This window comes from Chiloscyllium plagiosum, chromosome 3 (assembly GCF_004010195.1).
Source record: "Chiloscyllium plagiosum isolate BGI_BamShark_2017 chromosome 3, ASM401019v2, whole genome shotgun sequence".
NCBI lineage: Eukaryota > Metazoa > Chordata > Chondrichthyes > Orectolobiformes > Hemiscylliidae > Chiloscyllium > Chiloscyllium plagiosum.
Genome location: NC_057712.1, coordinates 2,801,870 through 2,820,115, shown reverse-complemented (window position 1 = coordinate 2,820,115; position 18,246 = coordinate 2,801,870). Strand labels below are relative to the sequence as shown.

The window sequence follows — 18,246 nt, the reverse complement described above, 5'->3', positions numbered from 1 at the left end:
CATGATGGCGAAGCAGCCTTGGTGAGTTGATGTGGCGCATCATACAAATAGCACCCAGTGCTCCCCTTGTGCATCAGCGGCAGAGGGAATAAATGCTAAAAGTTGTGGATGTGGTGCAAATAAATGGGTCTTTTTGTCCTGGGTAGTATTGACCTTCTTGTCCATTGTGGAGCAGCACTCATCCAATCAAATAGACAGTATTCCATCACTCGTGTCTTATCAATGTCGGAGGTGTCTTGTCAGGAGGCAAGTTATTCATTGCAGGATTCCTAGTCTTGGAGTCTGCTTTTGTAGCTACAATATTTATATGGTTGGTTCGATTCAGTTTCTTTTCGATGATAATCCTCAGGATAGTGATAATGAAGAATTCAGCAATGGTTAGGTTCTCTTGTTGAAGGTAGTTATTGCTTAGCACTTGTGTGGCATAAATGTCATTTGTCACTTTCTGAATCTCTACAGTGTGAAAACAGGCCCTCGGCCCAACAAGTCCACACTGACCCTCTGAAGAGTAACCCATCCACACCCATTCCCCAACCCTACTTTCCTATATTTACCCCGATTAATGCACCTAACCTACACATCCTTGAACACATTGGCAATTTAGCATGGCCAATTCACCTAATCTGTACATCTTTGAATTATGGGAGGAAACCAGAGCACCAGGAGGAAACCCATGCAGATATAGGGAGAATGTGCAAACTCCAGTCAGACAGTCATCCGAGGCTGGATTCAAACCTGGGTCCCTGGCGCTGTGAGGCAACAGTGCTAACCACTGAGCCACTGTGCCACCCAAGGCATGGCTTTGTCCAGGTCTTGCTGCAGATGGACATGTACAGCTTCAGTACTTGAGGTGATAAAGATGGTGATGAATAATATGCAATCATCAGTGAAAATCCTCACTTCTGACCGGATGATAGAGGGAAGGTCATTGAGGAAGGATCTGAAAGATGCCTAGGACACAACCTCGGGGAATCCTGCTGAGATGATCAGATGGGCCACTAGATTGAGGAGGGGCAGATAGAGTTTAATTTAGATAAACGTGAGGTGCTGCATTTTGGGAAGACAAATCAGGGCAGGACTTACACATTTAATGGTAAGGTCTTGGGGAGTTTTGCTGAACAAAGAGACCTTACAGTGCAGGTTCATAGTTCCTTGAAAGTGGAATCACAAGACAACAGTGTAGTGAAGAGGGTATTTGCTATGCTTGCCTTTATTGGTCAGTGCATTGAATAAAAGGAGTTCGGAGTCATGTTGCGGCTGTACAGAACATTGGAAAGCCACTTTTGGAATATTGCATGCAGTTCTGGTTTCTGTGCTATAGGAAGGATGTTGTGAAACTTGAGAGGGTTCAGAAAAGATTAACAAGGATGTTGCCAGGGTTGGAGGGTTTGTGCTATAGAGAGAGGCTGAGTAGGCTACGGTTATTTTCCCTGAGCTTCAGAGGCTAGGAGTGACTTTATAGAGATTTATAAAATCATGAGAAGCATGGAAAGGGTAAATAGACAACATGTGGGAGGGAGAGTCCAAAACTAGAGGGTATAGGTTTAAGGTTTAAGGGGAAAAATTTACAAGGACTTAGAGGGCAACATTTACATGCAGAAGGTGGGGCGTGGATGGAAACGAGCTGCCACAAAAAAATACAACATTTAAAAAGCATCTGGATAGGTATATGAATAGGAAGGATTTCGAGGGAAATGGGCTAAGTGCTGGCAAATGGGACTAGATTTATTTAGGCTATCTGGTTGGCATGGACAAATCAGACCGAAGGGTCAGCTTCCATGCTGTATATCTCTATGTCTTTCAACCAACACTATCATGTTCCTTTGCAATAGACATAATTCCAATTGGTGGAGAACAATCCCTCTTCACCCACCAACTCCAGTTTTGCTAGGGCGCATTGATGTCCTAGTCAGTCAAATGCTGTCAAGATGTCAAGGGCAGTCACTCTCACCTACCCTCTGTAGTTCAGCTCTTCTGTTCCAAGGCTGTAATGGAATCAGGAGCTGAGTGGAACTTCAACTGATCATCAGTTTGCAGGTTATTGTTGTGGAAGTGCCACCTGATAGGACTATTGATGACACCTTCCACCGTATTGTTGGCAAAAAATTAGACTGAGAGTGTAGTAGTTGGTTTGATTGGATTTGTCCTGCTTTTTGTGGACTGGATATATCTGGGCAATTTCCATATTGTTAGGTAAATGCCAATGTTGTCACTGTATTGGAACAGCTTCGCAAGGGGTTTGATTAATTTTTCAGTATTATTGCTGAAATGTTGTCACAGCCCATAGACAAATGCAAAAACTTGTGCATGCATCACTGGGGTCTTTATCAAAGTTTCAGAGACTATACTATTGCACAGGTCTCATACATTTCTGATGAAAGAATATGGGAAAAGACGTTCCTACCAAGAAACAGTGAAATTACAGTTTCTTTTTTCGTTCTGTTAGATCAATAGATATCATAGTTACATATTTAAATAATTTACTGTGCGTAACACAAGGTCACATAACCCTACTTCTAATAGTTGTTTAGGTGATTTTTTAAAAAATTACTCATTATTGCTAGCATTTATTGCCCATCTCTAATTGCCCAGAGGCAAGTTAAGAGTCCAAAAGACCATGAGACATAGGAGCAGAAATTAAGCCATTCAGCCTATCAAGTCTGCTCTGCCATTCAATCATGGCTAATGAGTTTCTCAACCCCATTCTCCCACTTTCTCCCCATAACTCTTGATTCCCTTGACAATCAAGAAGCTATCTATCTCAGTCTTAAATATGCTCAATGACCTGGCTTCCACAGCTTTCTGTGGCAGTGAATTCCGTAGATTCATCACTCTCTGGCTGAAGAAGTTTCTCCTGATCTCCGTTCTAAAAAGTCTTCCCTTTACTCTAAGGCTGTGCCCTTGGGTCCTAGTATCTCCTGCCAATGGAAACATCTTCCCAACAGCCATTTTGTCCAGGCTGTTCAGTATTCTAAGTTATAATTATATCCCCCCCTCATCCATCTGAACTCCATCGAGTGCAGACCCAGAGTCCTTAAATGTGCCTCATATGTTAAGCTTTTCATTTCTGGAACCATTCTTGTGAACCTCCTCTGAACATGCTCCAGGGTCAGTATATCTGTCCTGAAATATGGGGCCGAAAACTGCGCACAATACTCCAAATATGGTCTGACCAGAGCCTTATAGAGCCTGAGAACTACATCTCTACTTTTATATTCAAGTCCTTTCAAAATAAATGCCATAATTGTATTTGCCTTCCTAACTACTGACTCAACCTGCAAGTTTACCTTGAGAGAATCCTGGACTAGAACTCCCAAGTCTCTTTGCACTTCAGGCTTCTGAATTTTTTCCTTATTTAGAAAATAGTCCATGCCTCTATTCTTCCTACCAAAGTGCATAACCTCACACTTTCCCATGTTGTACCCCATCTGCCACTTCTTTGCCCATTCTCCTAACCTGTTCAAATCCTCTGCAGCCTCTCTGCCTCCTCAATGCTACCTGCCCCTCTACCTATCTTTGTATCGTCCACAAACTTAGCCAGAATACCCTCAGTTCCTTCATCCAGATTGTTAATGTATACATTGCTGTGGTCATATGTAGGCCAGGCCAGTTAAGGATAACAGATTTCTTTCCCTAAAGGACATTAGTGAACAAGAGTTTTTTCAAGAATCAACAATGGATTCATGGTCATTATTAGACTTTTAATTCCAGACCTTTATTGAATTCAAATTCCACCATCTGCCATGGTGGGATTTGAATCCAGGTCCCCAGAATATTTGCTGACTCTCTGGATTAATATTGAAGTGATAATACTACCACCCCTGGATAAATCTTGACTACACCTGCTACAATACTTAGCATATTTAAGCAAAACCTTTGGTGAAACATGTAAACTTTAGAACTTATATTTAGTACCAGGCAACAGATCTGAATAATGGAAAGTTCCTTTGAGAACTTTTGCTTACATGAATAAACAGTTTTAATTCCTGGCAAAAGCAGCTAAAAGGTTATTGCCATTACCATTCACAGTATGTTATAAAATATAAAAACTCATCTTTAAGTAATTCATGTATCTTATGATACACCTTTCAGATTCTGATTACCTTCACTGTTCAATAAAATGTTCATTTTGAATTAGAGGGTGCAGGACCCTCAAAATTCTGCACTAATACTCAGTCTTCTCATCAATTTGAAAATTCCAGAAGTTTTACATAAAGCTGAATGCAGACCGCTGTTAGCTTGAGATTCATCAGCTAACAACAATGGTTTGGCTAACTTGTGGGGCTCAGTCTTGTCATGCAAACTCTTGAAGAAAATAGCCCAGATATTCCAATCATTGTGGGAACAGATTCAACCAATGGTAATCCTCTCTAAGAATTACCCTTTTCAAATGACCTGATGGCTATTTTTAGGTCAAGATTCCAAGTCTTGTCAGCCCCAAATGTGAACATCAGACGAAAACAGGGACACATTAGCGCACAGCAACATTACAGGTCAAGACATGAACTTATTTTTATAAATGACACTTGCTGTTGTATTTCAGGAGTTAAAGCTTCCAAAAGTATTTTAACAGTGATGGAGATAATGTAAATGTGTGAGGAAATTGTGGGGTTAGGTTGGCAGCTCGATATGTAAGGGGGCAGTGCCCCAGTGGTTGCTGAGGATAACTTAGGGATACAGCGGGCAATGGTTCGAGGGTCTGAGCAGACATTTGGTCCAATATGATCAGGTCAGGGATGTCATTTCATGCGGTGTCATTTCACAGAGGACTACACAAAAAGAAATGGGGAGAGGGGTGTGAGAAGATTAAATAGGAATAATATAATATTGCCAATAATATAAAAGAAGATTGAAAGAGTTTCTTTAGAAAGATAAAGGGCAAAAGAGAGGCAAAAGTGGACATAGGACCGCCGGAAAATGATGCTGGAGTAGTAATGGAGAATAAAGAAATGGCAGAGGAACTGAACAAGCACTTTGCGTCAGTCTTCATGATAGAAGACATGGGTAATATCCCAAAAATTCAAGGGAGTTGGGGGGCAAATGCGAGAATGTTGGCCACTACCAAGGAGAAGGGGCTCGAAAAACTGAAAGGTCTGAAGGTGGAAAACTCAGCTGGACCAACTGGAATACACTCCAGAGTTCTGAAGGAGACAGCTGAAGAGATAATAGATGCATTAGTGGTGAGTAAGGCAAAAGACAGGAAACTACAGGCTGATTAGCCTGACCTCGATTGCTGGTAAGATTTTCGAGTCCCTTGTGAAGGACAGTTTCAATAAGGGGAGGTCATGCCTGACAAATCTGAGAGAATTCTTTGAGGAGGTAACAAGCAGGTTAGACCAAGGAGAGCCATTGAATGTTATGTACATGTACTTCCATAAGGCCTTTGACAAGGTGCCGTACAGGATTGTAACCCAACGATAGTGAAGGAACTGTAATATTTTCCAAGTCAGGATGGTTCATGGCTTGAGGGGGCATTTGCAGGAGGTGGTGTTCCCATAAATCTTCTGCCCTTGTCCTTCTGGATGGAAGTGATCATGGGTTTGGAAGGTGCTGTCTGAGGATCTTTGGTGAATTTCTGCAGTGCATCTTGTAGATAAGTACACACTGATGCTACTGAGCGTCTATGATGGAGGGAATGGATGCTTGTGGATGTGGTGCCAATCAAATGGGTTGCTTTGTCCTGGATGATGTCAAGCTTCTTGAGTGTTGTAGAGGCTGCACTCATCCAGGCAGGTGGGGAGTATTCCATCACACTCCTGACTTGTGTCTCATAGATGGTGGACAAGCTTTTGGGACTCAGGTGGTGAGTCACTCGCTGCAATATTCCGAGCCTCCAAACTGTTCTTGTAGCTGCTGTATTTATGTGATGAATCCAGCTGAGTTTCTAAATAATGATAACTCTCAGGATATTGAAAACAGGAGATCAGTGATGGTAACACCACTGAATGCCAAAGGGTGGTGGTTAGTTTATCTCATACTGGTGATTGTTGTAGATTGGCATTTGTGTGGCATGAACGTTACTTGCCAGTTGTCAGCCTAAGTATGGATATTGTCCAGATCTTGTTGCATTTGGACACTAACTGCTTCAGGATCTGAGAAGTCGTGAATGGTGCTGAGCATTGTGCAATCATCGGTGAATATCCCCACTTCGAACTTTGTGACGGGCAGCAGGTCACTGAGGAAGATTGTTGGGCCTAGACACTACCCTGAGGAACTCCTGCAGAGATGTCAAGGAGCTGAAATGACTGACGTCCAAAAACCATGACCATCTTCCTATGTGTCAGGTATGACTCTAACCAAGTTTGTCCCCGGACACTCTGACTCCAGTTTCGCTAGTGCTCCTTGATGCAGCCTTGATGTCAAGGGCTGTCACTCTCACCTCGTCTCAGCTCATTTGTCCATACTTCAACCAAGACTATAATGAGGTCAGGAGCTAAGTGGTCCTGGCGGAAACCAAACTGTGCTTCACTGAGAAGATTATTACCGAGCAAGTGCTGCTTGATAGCACTGTCGATGATACCTTCCATCACTTTACTGATATTCAACAATAGACTGATGGGGCAGTAATTGGCCAGGTTGGATTTGTCCTGCTTATGTACAAGACAATCCTGGGCAACTTTCCGCATTGTCAGGTAGATGCCAGTGTTGTAACTGTCTGGAACAGCTTGGCTAGGAGAGTGGCAAGTTCTGGAGCACGGCCTCAGGACTATTGCTGGAATTTTGTCAGAGTCCATAGCCTTTATAGTATCCAGTGTCTTATCATCTTATTTAAAGTATTACATTTCAAGAAACACTGTACAAATTTGCAAAGATTACTGGTAGGTCAGAGGACTGGACAGATATTATAACCAGCAAAGAATGGCTAAAAAGATAATACAAGAAAGAAAACAGAGTATGAGAAAAAGTTAATAATATAAAACAGTAAATGTTTTTTAATCATCACTCGTATAGAGAAAGAAGAACTAAAGCTAGTGTTGGTCCTCCAGAGAGTGTCTGTGAAATTGACAATGGAAAACAAATAGATGACAGAAGCTTTGAAAAGGTATTTTGTGTCTGTCTTCTCAGTGCAGGACTCAGAAACTTTCTAAAGATGATTGACAAATCAAGAGGTGATAGGGATAGATGAACTTATAAACAAACCCTAGACACAACAATCGATGTACACACAGGGAGCTAGATAGATAATTAAACAGATAAACAATTTGTAGAATTGGCTTCATGTAAATGCATTGTTGGGCAATCCCCTTTAAAACCAAATATTAGGGATTGATATTTTGGCATTGACTGTGTATGTATTTGCTAAAGTGCCTTCTCCCATTAATCTTTCCCTTCAATTTCTGTTTTATTTGTGATCGTATTTTTCCCAATCATTTTCTGGTTTGCTGCTGAAGTGAACTGAGAAGAAAACATAGCAGAATGTAACTTCCAGCAGTGGCAGAGAGAAGCACAATGGCCACTCAGTATAAACAGAACTAACTTTTCCGTCCATTAGCTTCAATGAACTGTGGGTAGCTGATCCGTTGTTGCCAACTTGCTGGCACTTGTAAAAGACTGGACTCACTCAACTTCTTTTGTTCACCTTTTTTTTTTAAAAAGTCTGAATGATTATTTTTGCTACATAGTTGAAGCATTGAAGTAAGGTGGTGATGGTGTAGCACTGTTCATCTACTCCGTCTGCTTTTGACTTTCTATTTTTTCCTTTCTCTGTTTTTTCTTAACGTTTCCATTCCAGCCGGTTTTGAAACAGTTTCTACCCTAGTGTTGTTAGAATACTGAATGGACTCACAAACTCTTAGCATTCGCCTGTACTGGTGTTTTTTTGTTTTTACTGTTTATCTATTATTTACTTATCTATGCTACTTAACTCTGTGATTGCTCACAAGACAAAGCTTTTCACTGTGGCTCAGTACACGTGACAATAAATTCAATTCAATTCAATTATTTTATTGAAATTCTTTAATTTCTCTGGTGTCTCCCCGTGGTTCCCTGTGAAGAGGCGACTTCAAGCCTGGTGCAGTGATCTCAGCCTGCACGGCATGCCCCCTTTGTGGTAGACTCATCCCAGAGGGACGGTCACGATCTGGCACGGCGTGCTCATCGCGGAGGGACGGTCACGACCTGCTCATCCCAGAGGGACAGTCATGACTGGCACGGCGTGCTCATCCCAGAGGGACGGTCACGACCTGCTCATCCCAGAGGGACAGTCATGACCTGGCACGGCTAGCTCATCCCAGAGGGACAGTCACTACCTGGCACGGCTAGCTCATCCCAGAGGGACAGTCACTACCTGGCACGGCATGCTCATCCCGGAGGGACGGTCACGACCTGCTCATCCCAGAGGGACGGTGACTACCTGGCACGATGTGCTCATCCCAGAGGGACGGTCACAAGCTGGCACAATGTGCTCATCCCGGAGGGACGGTCACTACCTGGCACGATGTGCTCATCCCAGAGGGACGGTCACAAGCTGGCACAATGTGCTCATCCCAGAGGGACGGTCACAACCTGGCAAGGTGCGTCCCCGTTGTGCTGGACCTATCCCGGAGAGGTGGCCGTGGCTTGCCATGGTGGTCTCCTAGTTAAGTGGTCCTGTCCAGGCGTGAAGGTATTCCTGTTTTGGAGATCTTCATCAGCGGCAGCTTCCAGCTATGCAGTGGTTTCGTGTTGTGGCAGCTTTGTCCTTGAAGAGCAGTCTTGGCTTGGCAGTCCCAAGCCAGTGTATAGGTGGCGACTTCGGATATTCCAGCATTACTTTTCTTAATCAAAACTTTGCCCGAAGTGAAATTGATCTCAGATGAACTGTCTTAATGACTTCTGTCATATTAAATGCTGAGGTATGGCAACTTATAATACTCTTCACTGTAGTTTTTTGGAAAAAACACATGGGACAATAAATTGCTATTCTATTTTATTGCTTCAGTGACAACAGGACTGCAGCCATGTCTATTGCAGGAGGTACCCAGTAAACTTGCTCAACGTACTTTTGCAGAGATAAGACCAGTTTCCTTACTACCTTATCTCTGTCTCTAGTCACTCCATCACAAAAGAAACAAAATGAGATGGTGTCTCAGTGTCGTTTTTGGACCGAACAGTCCCATGTCCTAAGTGAGGTCCTGGTAATGTCGAGTAGGATCATTAATCTGGTGGTAGTCCTAATTTGTGCTCTCAGCAAGTTGTTAAAAAACAAGAGACATGTAGAGCCTCTAAATCATCACCAACAACACTGTAAACCAGAAAGAAAAGACAGGTCTTTTCTTACCTTACAACTCTGGCACATGCCTCCAATAAAGAGAGGGTGCTCAAGAGAAATATTTTGACTTCCACAGGCAAGGCAGATATCTGCAAACAGTGAAAAACACAATTAGCTTAAGTTAAAGTTATGTTTGCTGTATGTTTTTATTTTTATTTCAAATTACACCACGCAAAATCTCAATCTTATCAAAATCTCAATGTACTTACCTTCAATGTTTCTGCTATTTTGCCTCACATCATAGACTAGCCTCTCTGAAAAACAAAACATATTTTTGAAAAAGAAAACCTATGGTTGATGATTCAAATGATTTTATTCAATATTATTACTGTAGAGTAGAAGCAATTTACTCTGATGTGCTGCGCTTAAACCCACTTCCTCACTGCTAATTAGATACTCAATGACAAGGGTTAAACATTACAACTTAGATTTCTCACTGGCTTGAGTCCAATTGATAGGAGGGCAGAATGCCTATATGTCAAGTAAATTATACGCTTTGCTTTTAGAAATTCTAAGGTAAAACCTAACTTAAATAATCAGGATGAGTACCAGGTATCAGGAATTCCAACGATTGTGAACTTGTCCATTGCAGGATGTAAACTCCTGAGGATTTAAAGGCATGCAGTAGTTCCTGGGGCTGGTATCCAGGCAAACTGATTGAAAGAAAAGAGCAGAAAAGTCTGTCGGCAGTAATACCTGTGAGGGCTGCAGAAGCACAGAGAATGCCCCAGGTTCACCAATGTAGCTGGAGAGGTGTTTCTGAACTATGGCAAGCTGAAGAGATGTTGGAAAGGAATGGCGTAGTTCGCCAAGGCGACCTGTTTGAGGACAGTAGGAGGGAGTGGCCAGGGTAGTATCATTGCAAACACTTGATCATCGGAGAATGAGGTCTCAGTGCTGGTGCTAGGACTTTCCTTAAGGGATTCTCCCATTTCTCCACTGTAATCCAAACAAAATACTAAGGTCACCTCCAGTATCCCTCTCCACTTGAGACAATACCTGCTGCCACTTCAGTATGCTCTCCTTACTGCTCCTATTACTCTTGATGCTCCTCCATCTGCCTACATGGAGCTCTCACTTCCCCAACAGCAAGTGTCCTCTCTCACTCGCTCTCTCTTTCTTTCAAGGCAAAGAATAAATTTTGCCACAACTTTTCAAGTGATCTCTCTCCCACAATCAGTGCCTGAATTTGTAGATCCTTCCCTATCACTCAAATAAGAATTTCAACAGGAATAACCACTGCTTTCTTCTGAAGATGGCTGGCTCTTTAGATGAGAATTTTATTTTGCAGTTGTAGCTTAGCTGTCTGAGGTTACCGGGTGGTCCCAACCTCAGTCCCACACATATTTCAATTGTCTGTCTGATTCCAATTTGCACAGAGCTATTAGCCTACTGTAGCTATCAATCAGCATCCCAGATGGCCAAGCAGAGACCCACAGAATGAGGGCAGCAGAAATGAGCAGCAATTGATGGAAGGTTTGAAAATTCACCTGGAATCTATTTTATCTTTGCTTTCTGCATGCAGCTGCACTCAACAGATCACAAAATACCCACAAATGACAGAAGCTAGCTGTTCCATTAACTATCGGATCAGGAAGAATCTGCACTACCTGATTTCATCTATTTAATTTCAATTTTGCCCTCTATTTATCCACCTGAAATCCATTCTAAGTGGTAATTATTCTTTGCATAAAGTGGAGCTCCCAAATAATCAGAACTGATTTATGCATTTTTAAATGAAATAGTAATTTGAGGGAGATGGTGGCATATTGGTGATGTCATTGGACTTGTAATCCAGAGGTTAATGCTGTGGGGACAATGGGTTCCAATTCCACCATGGCAGCTGTTGGAATTTAAATTCAATTCATAAACCTGGAATTGAAAAATAGTCTCTGAATTGGTTACAAAACTACCATCAATTCACTCATGTCATTCATGGATGAAAGTCTGCTGTCCTTACCTAGTCTGGCCTACACTGCAGTGCAGAGCCGCAGCAATTCTGAAATGACCTAGAAAACCACCCAGTTCGAGGGCAATTAGAGGTGGGCAAAAGATGCTGGCCTTACCAGCAACACCCACATTAGATGAAGAAATAAAGGAAGTGTTTCAAACTTACCATTCTCACACCTGTCAACACCAACCCTAAACAGCTCTAAAACGTTTTCTCACCATTGCCTTCTTTCTAAGCTGGAAAGCTGGAGTTTCTCATAACGAAGATTCCTGTCACAAGGGATCAAACTACTGTCTATTCTCACCACAGCCTCCAATGCTTGAATGTTTCTCAGCAATCAAGATGTAATCTGACCAGAGTGTCAAGTCGATTTCCAATGACCATAATGCCAACTCTCATCCTATCTCATGATCTTGATCCCGAACTATTTTCTAAATGTTTTAATGCAGTCAGTCATTATAACAATTTTGTTGTCTGTGGCATTGGTTAAACATGATAAGCACTCAGTTAACAAAGTCTTTACATGTTATCTATAGCTATTTATACATGGCTGACTTGCAATCCAAAAACCCTTTATTACTTTCACCTCATGTTTGCTTGATATCTTTGACAGATAAAAATCTATCAATCTCAGTTTTAAATTCAACAATTGATTTTGCATCAAGTGCTGTTTGAAAAGAATATTCCCAACTTTTGCTACTGTTTGTACGAAAAAGTGTTTCCTAATTCCACTTCTGAAAGGTAGGGTTCTGTTTTTTGACTATGTCTCCTGGTCCTCTCATTGTCAGAAATAGTTTCTCCCAAACTATTTCATATTTTTCATTAATATCATGAGAGATGTTCCAGGGACTATAACCCTTGTTTGCTTGATCTCCCCTTATATAATTTAAATACAAATTAGATTTCATCTGCATATTTTAAAACTTAATTCTGATATTTCTAGTCTGTTGCCTTCATTTTTATTGCGCCTCCTTATTTAGTACCATCTGAAAATTTGAACAATATTCTCCAAGCCCGAGGGACAGTTTACTCCTTTTGTGAAAGCTGCTGTTGTATCAGTCTAGGGGCTCAAATGGAGTGGACTGCCTGTGCCTTACTTCAAAGGGTTTAGAAATGGAATACTAATACACACCATGCGATGTTTTGCTGACCTCATTGGCATAATTAATTCTGCTTTTCAGTGGGTGCAGTGTGCAGTACTATGACAGAGTAGGAACAAGTATGCTTTGTGTTGCTGTTTCATAGGAAAGCTATGCAGGCGACCTTTCCAGTCATCTCTAAAGCCTTCATGTGACAGAAAGGCAGCAACTCTAACCTAACCCTATCATTTAAAAATCACAGAGGTGATGCAGCCTGCAGCAGATCGACCACAGTACTCAGCTGTCATAACATGAGAACTACCTTGGTTCCCCAGGCACTGTTTGATACACAACAATCAGCAACCTTATACATGTCAATTACCAAGGTAGTTCAAAATGACGTTCATGAGTTTAAACATAAGGCAACAGAAAATATGATCAACGCTAGTTATTGAGGCTAACCTTGATAATTCAGAAGCTATCTAAAGCATGTATCTCTGGGTGAACTAGAACTAGTTTGTGTATTCCCATATTTTCTCAAGGGATTCTGAAATGTTTCTTGTTGCAATATACCCAAGGTTCTGAAACAAATTTGAATAATTAGTTCGTACCTCGAGTCTGTTCATCTATGATTTCTTTGACTTTTAGCTTCTCTGTGCTTCTTCTTGCTTTTTTGGCTGGGGGAGGCGGAGGATAAACAGCAGCTTCAGGCTCCACCCAACTTTCTGTATAAACCTCTTTGTAAGGATTTCGTTCCTCTGGAAATCAAAGAATATCTATGTTACTGGATATAGGACAAGCTATGCAAAGACTACAAAAGACAGTACTGTTCAGCTGTGGACTGCTGACAGGTTTGGTGACAATCAGAACTACGTGGGTGAAATTCAACACAGCAGACAGCAGTGGATTGGTTGCTTGTTTTACATCCTGTCCACTTTTGTTTTGCGTTAAAGTAACTAGGCAGGCTGTTTATGCCTTTACAGATAGTGATTTTTATTATTCACGTATCCATGTTGTGATAAAAGGTTTAAATCATTGGGAAATTTGTTACTTAAAACTGATTTCAGTTTTGTGAATGTAATTTACTGGTATTTTAATTTTTAAAAAAATTGGTCAGAAAGTAATTTGGAACAGTGCGATAAAGATATGTTTTCTTGGAAATAAGTTAAATACCTTGATCAGATACCTAGTGAGATAACTATTGAGTATATATAATGCCGAGTTTTATGATCTGTACAGAAACAAACTGTCAGTGAACAGAATCAGGTTTCAATTGAGAAAAGCAGATTTGAGAAAAGCAGTTTTTTCTTGCTCTTACTAGCAGAAAGTTTATAGAAGCCTCCTGGTTGTCAGAAATGAAAAGAATTAGTCTAGTCAACTATTTTAAAGTTAACATAGGATTGATAATCACAGGGATTGAGCAAGTGGAAAGATGAGAAAAAGGAGTTGTTTTAATATTTACATTAAATCTTTCTAATTGACATATATCTTTTTTTGTGTGTAACAAAGTTGTGTTCGTTTGTTAATAGAACACTTGCAGCCTGTTGTGAATATGTTCAGAGACTGACCACTATGAGAACCGAACTGCAGAATAAAACTGATGATCTAACATTCCTGATGAAGGGTTCATGCCTGAAACGTCAATTCTCCTGCTCCTCGGATGCTGCCTGACCGGCTATGCTTTTCCAGCAACACACTCTCTACTCTGATCCCCAGCATCTGCAGCCCTCACTTTCTCTTCCCTTTTGATCTATCAAGCCAGGTTTCACTTTGAGATGTGAGGTGCCCGGTATTCTAACAATGGTCCAGACTTTTTGAAGGTCAAATAATAATATCTGCAGCATTGTTGGGGGTTGCATATGGGAACCTTACAGAATCCCGATCAAAGCAAGCTCTAAAGCAACTGCCCAAAAAACTGAAGATTCTGCTTGGCAATTCCCCTACACTTGGAATCCTCAAGTATTCATTTACAATCAGAGAATCTGCAGTATAGATCAGATAGCACGTACTTAGCTACTCAGGAAGTGTTAAAATTATTCAGTACTTAGTCTAACTTCTGGATAAATATTAGACTGATCCCCAACTTATCTTGTGCACCCTGAACTACAGATCTGAGACTCCTACAGACTCCACACCCCAACATTCCTCTCCCCATCAACTCCAGCCCACCCTAGTCCTGGACCCAACACACAGCCCCTAAGTGAATCATGAGGGATTTCTTATTGCCCAGTGGCCAACTGGCCAATCTTGACACTTTCTGCCTTGAAAGGTTTATGTCTAAAGTAAACATGACAAACAATCCATAACAGAAGATATACATCAGCAAAGATAGTTAAGCATTAAAACAGAAAGGTGAGAAAACACAACTGGTACTGACTGTAAACACAGGAAGCAGATTGAAGGACCAGCTTAATTTCAATGCCAATGGGTGCACCTTGGATTCTTGCTGTAGGACTACACCAACTGGTCTGTTTGAGGTACAGCAGGGGCGCTTATGGAGAGAACTTTAAAATACAGGAGAAGGGGGAAGTGGACTTCGGGAACTGGATGAGGCAGAAAGTGGAAAGGAGATAAGGGATGGTGTGTAAAGAATGGAGGAGGAAAGTAGGGGCAGAGAAAAAACTCTGAAGAGAAATGGAGGTGCAAGGTTGTGAAGCAGGTGTAGGTAGGTGATGAAGAAGGCTGAGGAGGATGGACTGATGAAAAAAGGAGAGAGGGACGTTGGTGCAGAATGGTGGAAGATAAGCCATAAGAAAAGGGATGTAATGGACCTAGTGAGGAAGGAGAAAAGGAGCAAAAGAAGGTATACAGTCTGGGAGAATGGAGGTGAGGGATAATGACAGGAAGGGGGGGGAGGGGGGGTTGAAGTTTAATATGATGCAGCCATGTTTGGGAAATCCTCAGTAAAAGTGGAATAGTGAAGATACTAATGGTTGAAAAATTCAGCCAACTGGGATGAAGGTTTTCAGTTTAGATCAGAGATGTGGGATTGATTAGGCAGCCAGACAGTAGGTGGTGATAAAATAGTAGCCAGTGGTGTGGGAAAAAATGGCAGTTGGAAAATGCATTTGGACAGGGGGAGACACTATTGATCTAGAAATAAAGCAGACTAGGGAAACTTAGAGTAAAATATCCAGGTATGTTGATTATACAAAGGCTGGTGACAATGCAATAGCTAAGGAGGTCACAAAGATTCCGCATAGAGATATACTTAGGTTGGTGAGGAACAAGATGTATAGAAGCATATTGAGAGAAAATGGGAGGTGTTCACTTTGCTAACAAAAACAGAAAAGCAAAAAATCACTTTTAAAGACATGAAACTTTTAAATGGTGATGTTCAGAGTTTTCGGGTTCACAGATCCCAGCTATGAGAATGGCTATGGACCAACTGGAGTTCTTGTAATTATCCGACTTCAGAAACCATAATTGTTTCGAGAATAGAACACAGAAGAAATGCTTGAGAATTTCAGGAAATGCAAAAATATTTATTATTTGAACTTGAACAAATCAAATTTAATTAATAATTAATAACGGAGGTTCTAGCAGTTAAGAGTGGATTAAACCATAAACTCAAACTGTATACATATAGCGGAACAGTCAAGATTGCTATACGATAAATGAGTTATGAGACAAAATGCAGCTGAACACCACACAGATTGCACTTTAAATGACTGATTCGGTCAAGACAAATACCAACCAGCTATAAGTAATGCTGTGTCTCATTAAATCTCACTAAAACTCTGGCTCCTTTGCAAGGGATTCCAATTCTTTATTTTCCAAGATCTAGCCTTGGAAGACCACCAAAAGGTCTCCAACTTGAACTGCTTGGATTGCAAAATGACATATTTGGTAGGATACCACACAGGTGGGAAAAAACGGAGAAATGGTGAAAATGAGACACTGTGTGAGTATGTTTAAATTACCACACTGAGTTAGGACAAAGCAGAAACCAATCTGAGTCAGCAATCCAGGCCTCCGATTCTGCAGGTCAGTACATCGAATAGTCTAGGGTACTGGGTCTTGGAGTCTGCTAACAGCAGCACTCTCCTAGTTCCTGAAGTGAGAAGCATTTACTGCTGGACACATAGAAATATTTGAATAACATCACATAGCTGATATGAGCTGACAATAACAATCTCGCTCCATGACCATGTTAAAAGTGAAGCAGGGATGTACTGCTGACAAACAGGAAAAAGAAATCCAGAGCAAAGGGGACCAGATGGATTCCTAAAGCAGTATCGAGTTAATAAGAACTTAGAACATTATTAAGCAAAATTGAAAACCTGATAATCAACTTATAGAACAAACGAAATGGTGGGACTCAGAGGAAAATAAAGACAAGTATAAAAAGTCATAATTCCAGTAACTTGCATATACTGCAAAGGGGTAAACAGCCAATTGAAACAATAAAGAAACAGAGTGGTGGAAGCTATGGCACACTTCATACATAGGAAGGTATTAGGTGGTGAGGGCATGGCTTACAGAATGGACGATGACAGAGACCATTTGAGAGACAGGCCACCCCCTTCTGAAACACAAGAACCCTCCTCTCTGTACACTGCCAGTCATTACTATATAAGAATAAGGGAACAGAGTCCTTTGAGATTTATAAGGTTCCAGAGATTGATCAGAATGTTGTCTTAGCTGGAGGATCTATACTATGAGGAAAGATAAGCTGGGATTATTTCCCTTGAAGCAGCAAAGGTTAAATGGGGAGTTGATCGAGGTGTGTAAGATTATGAGAGTCATCGGTACAGTGGATAGGAAGGTATTGTTTCCATTAAAATATGGAACAATAACCAGAGGGCACACATTTCAGCTATGGTGAAGAAGGCTAAAAGGAGTTGAGAAATATTTTCACCTAGAGGTTGGTGGGATTTTGGAACTCATTGCCTGAAAGGGTAGTGAAGTTAGAAACTCTTATAAGATTTCAGCAGTATGTGTATATTCACTTGTCTTGCCTTAATCTCTAGGGCTTTGGGCCAAGAGCTGGCAAATGGGATTGATGTAATCAGACCTTTGTTGATGGCATGGACATGATGGGTTGAATGGCCTTCTTCTGTGCTACAAACATTTAGGAGTTTGACATGTTCGTAAAAATGAAACACTTAAGGACACAATAGAATTAGCTGTGGAAACTGTATAAAGAGTTGTGAGCCAGCCACTAACTCAACAGGCCTTTTTTTCAGTAAACACCAAAAGAAGTGTATATGTTGGCAATCTGAAACACTAACAGAAATTGCTGCAAAATCTCAGCATCTGTGGAGAGAAATCAGAGTTAACGTTTCGGGTCTAATGATCCTTCTTTAGGCCCTCAATTAACTTCAATAGAACCAAAGCAGAAATTTTCAGATTTTCTGCACAAGGCTTTCTTTAGAGAAAATATTCTTCCAGATGATCTTTTCTATTATGTATAACTATCAGCATTAATTTCTCATCTCAACACATATATGACAATTTACATGGGAGAATAAAAATCCATGCAGTTACCAATTAAGTTGGAATGTGACCGGATCTACGGTCAATCTTACCTTCTGGTGGTTCCAAACTCTTTGGCCCCAAAGGTAGAAATCCTTCCAAAGCCCATTCAATCATCTGTTTGGTTTGGGCTTCCACACCTTTGGCAGTATCTAACTCATCATTCCCAGAATGTGTTGGAAAGAGTTTTCCTGCTCTGTTGCTTGCCACCTAGTTCAAAATAGTAAACTGAAGAGTCAGGAAAATCATTTGGTAATCTGAAACCTGAAGGTGCAGCTTACATTGCTGAACATACAAGTCCCAGGCAGCAGTGCATACTGGGATGTAACTCTATGAGGTTATCTGTATAAAGATAACACAAATCATAATTTTAAATTATTTATACACACCACTTTCCTTCATGGTGTGCTTGTTTTCCTCTAAATGATGCACAAATTATTCAATATACTCATTACTGTAACCAACAGGCATCATGAGGTGAAATAATT

The 18,246-nt window shown here is 41.0% G+C and overlaps 1 protein-coding gene across 8 annotated transcripts in view; it reads right to left on the bottom strand.

The window, feature by feature from the left end:
- Window positions 1-18,246, bottom strand: part of dnmt3ab (DNA (cytosine-5-)-methyltransferase 3 alpha b) — a 571,533-nt gene that overhangs the window by 138,253 nt on the left and 415,034 nt on the right. For all 8 annotated transcript variants that reach the window (XM_043676070.1, XM_043676107.1, XM_043676111.1 and 5 more), the window contains 4 exons: window positions 17,812-17,968; window positions 12,892-13,038; window positions 9,460-9,504; window positions 9,260-9,339 (listed from right to left, as the gene is read on the bottom strand). In XM_043676070.1, the coding sequence (XP_043532005.1) occupies window positions 9,260-9,339; window positions 9,460-9,504; window positions 12,892-13,038; window positions 17,812-17,968 (429 nt within the window). The remainder of the gene's footprint in view (window positions 1-9,259; window positions 9,340-9,459; window positions 9,505-12,891; window positions 13,039-17,811; window positions 17,969-18,246) is intronic.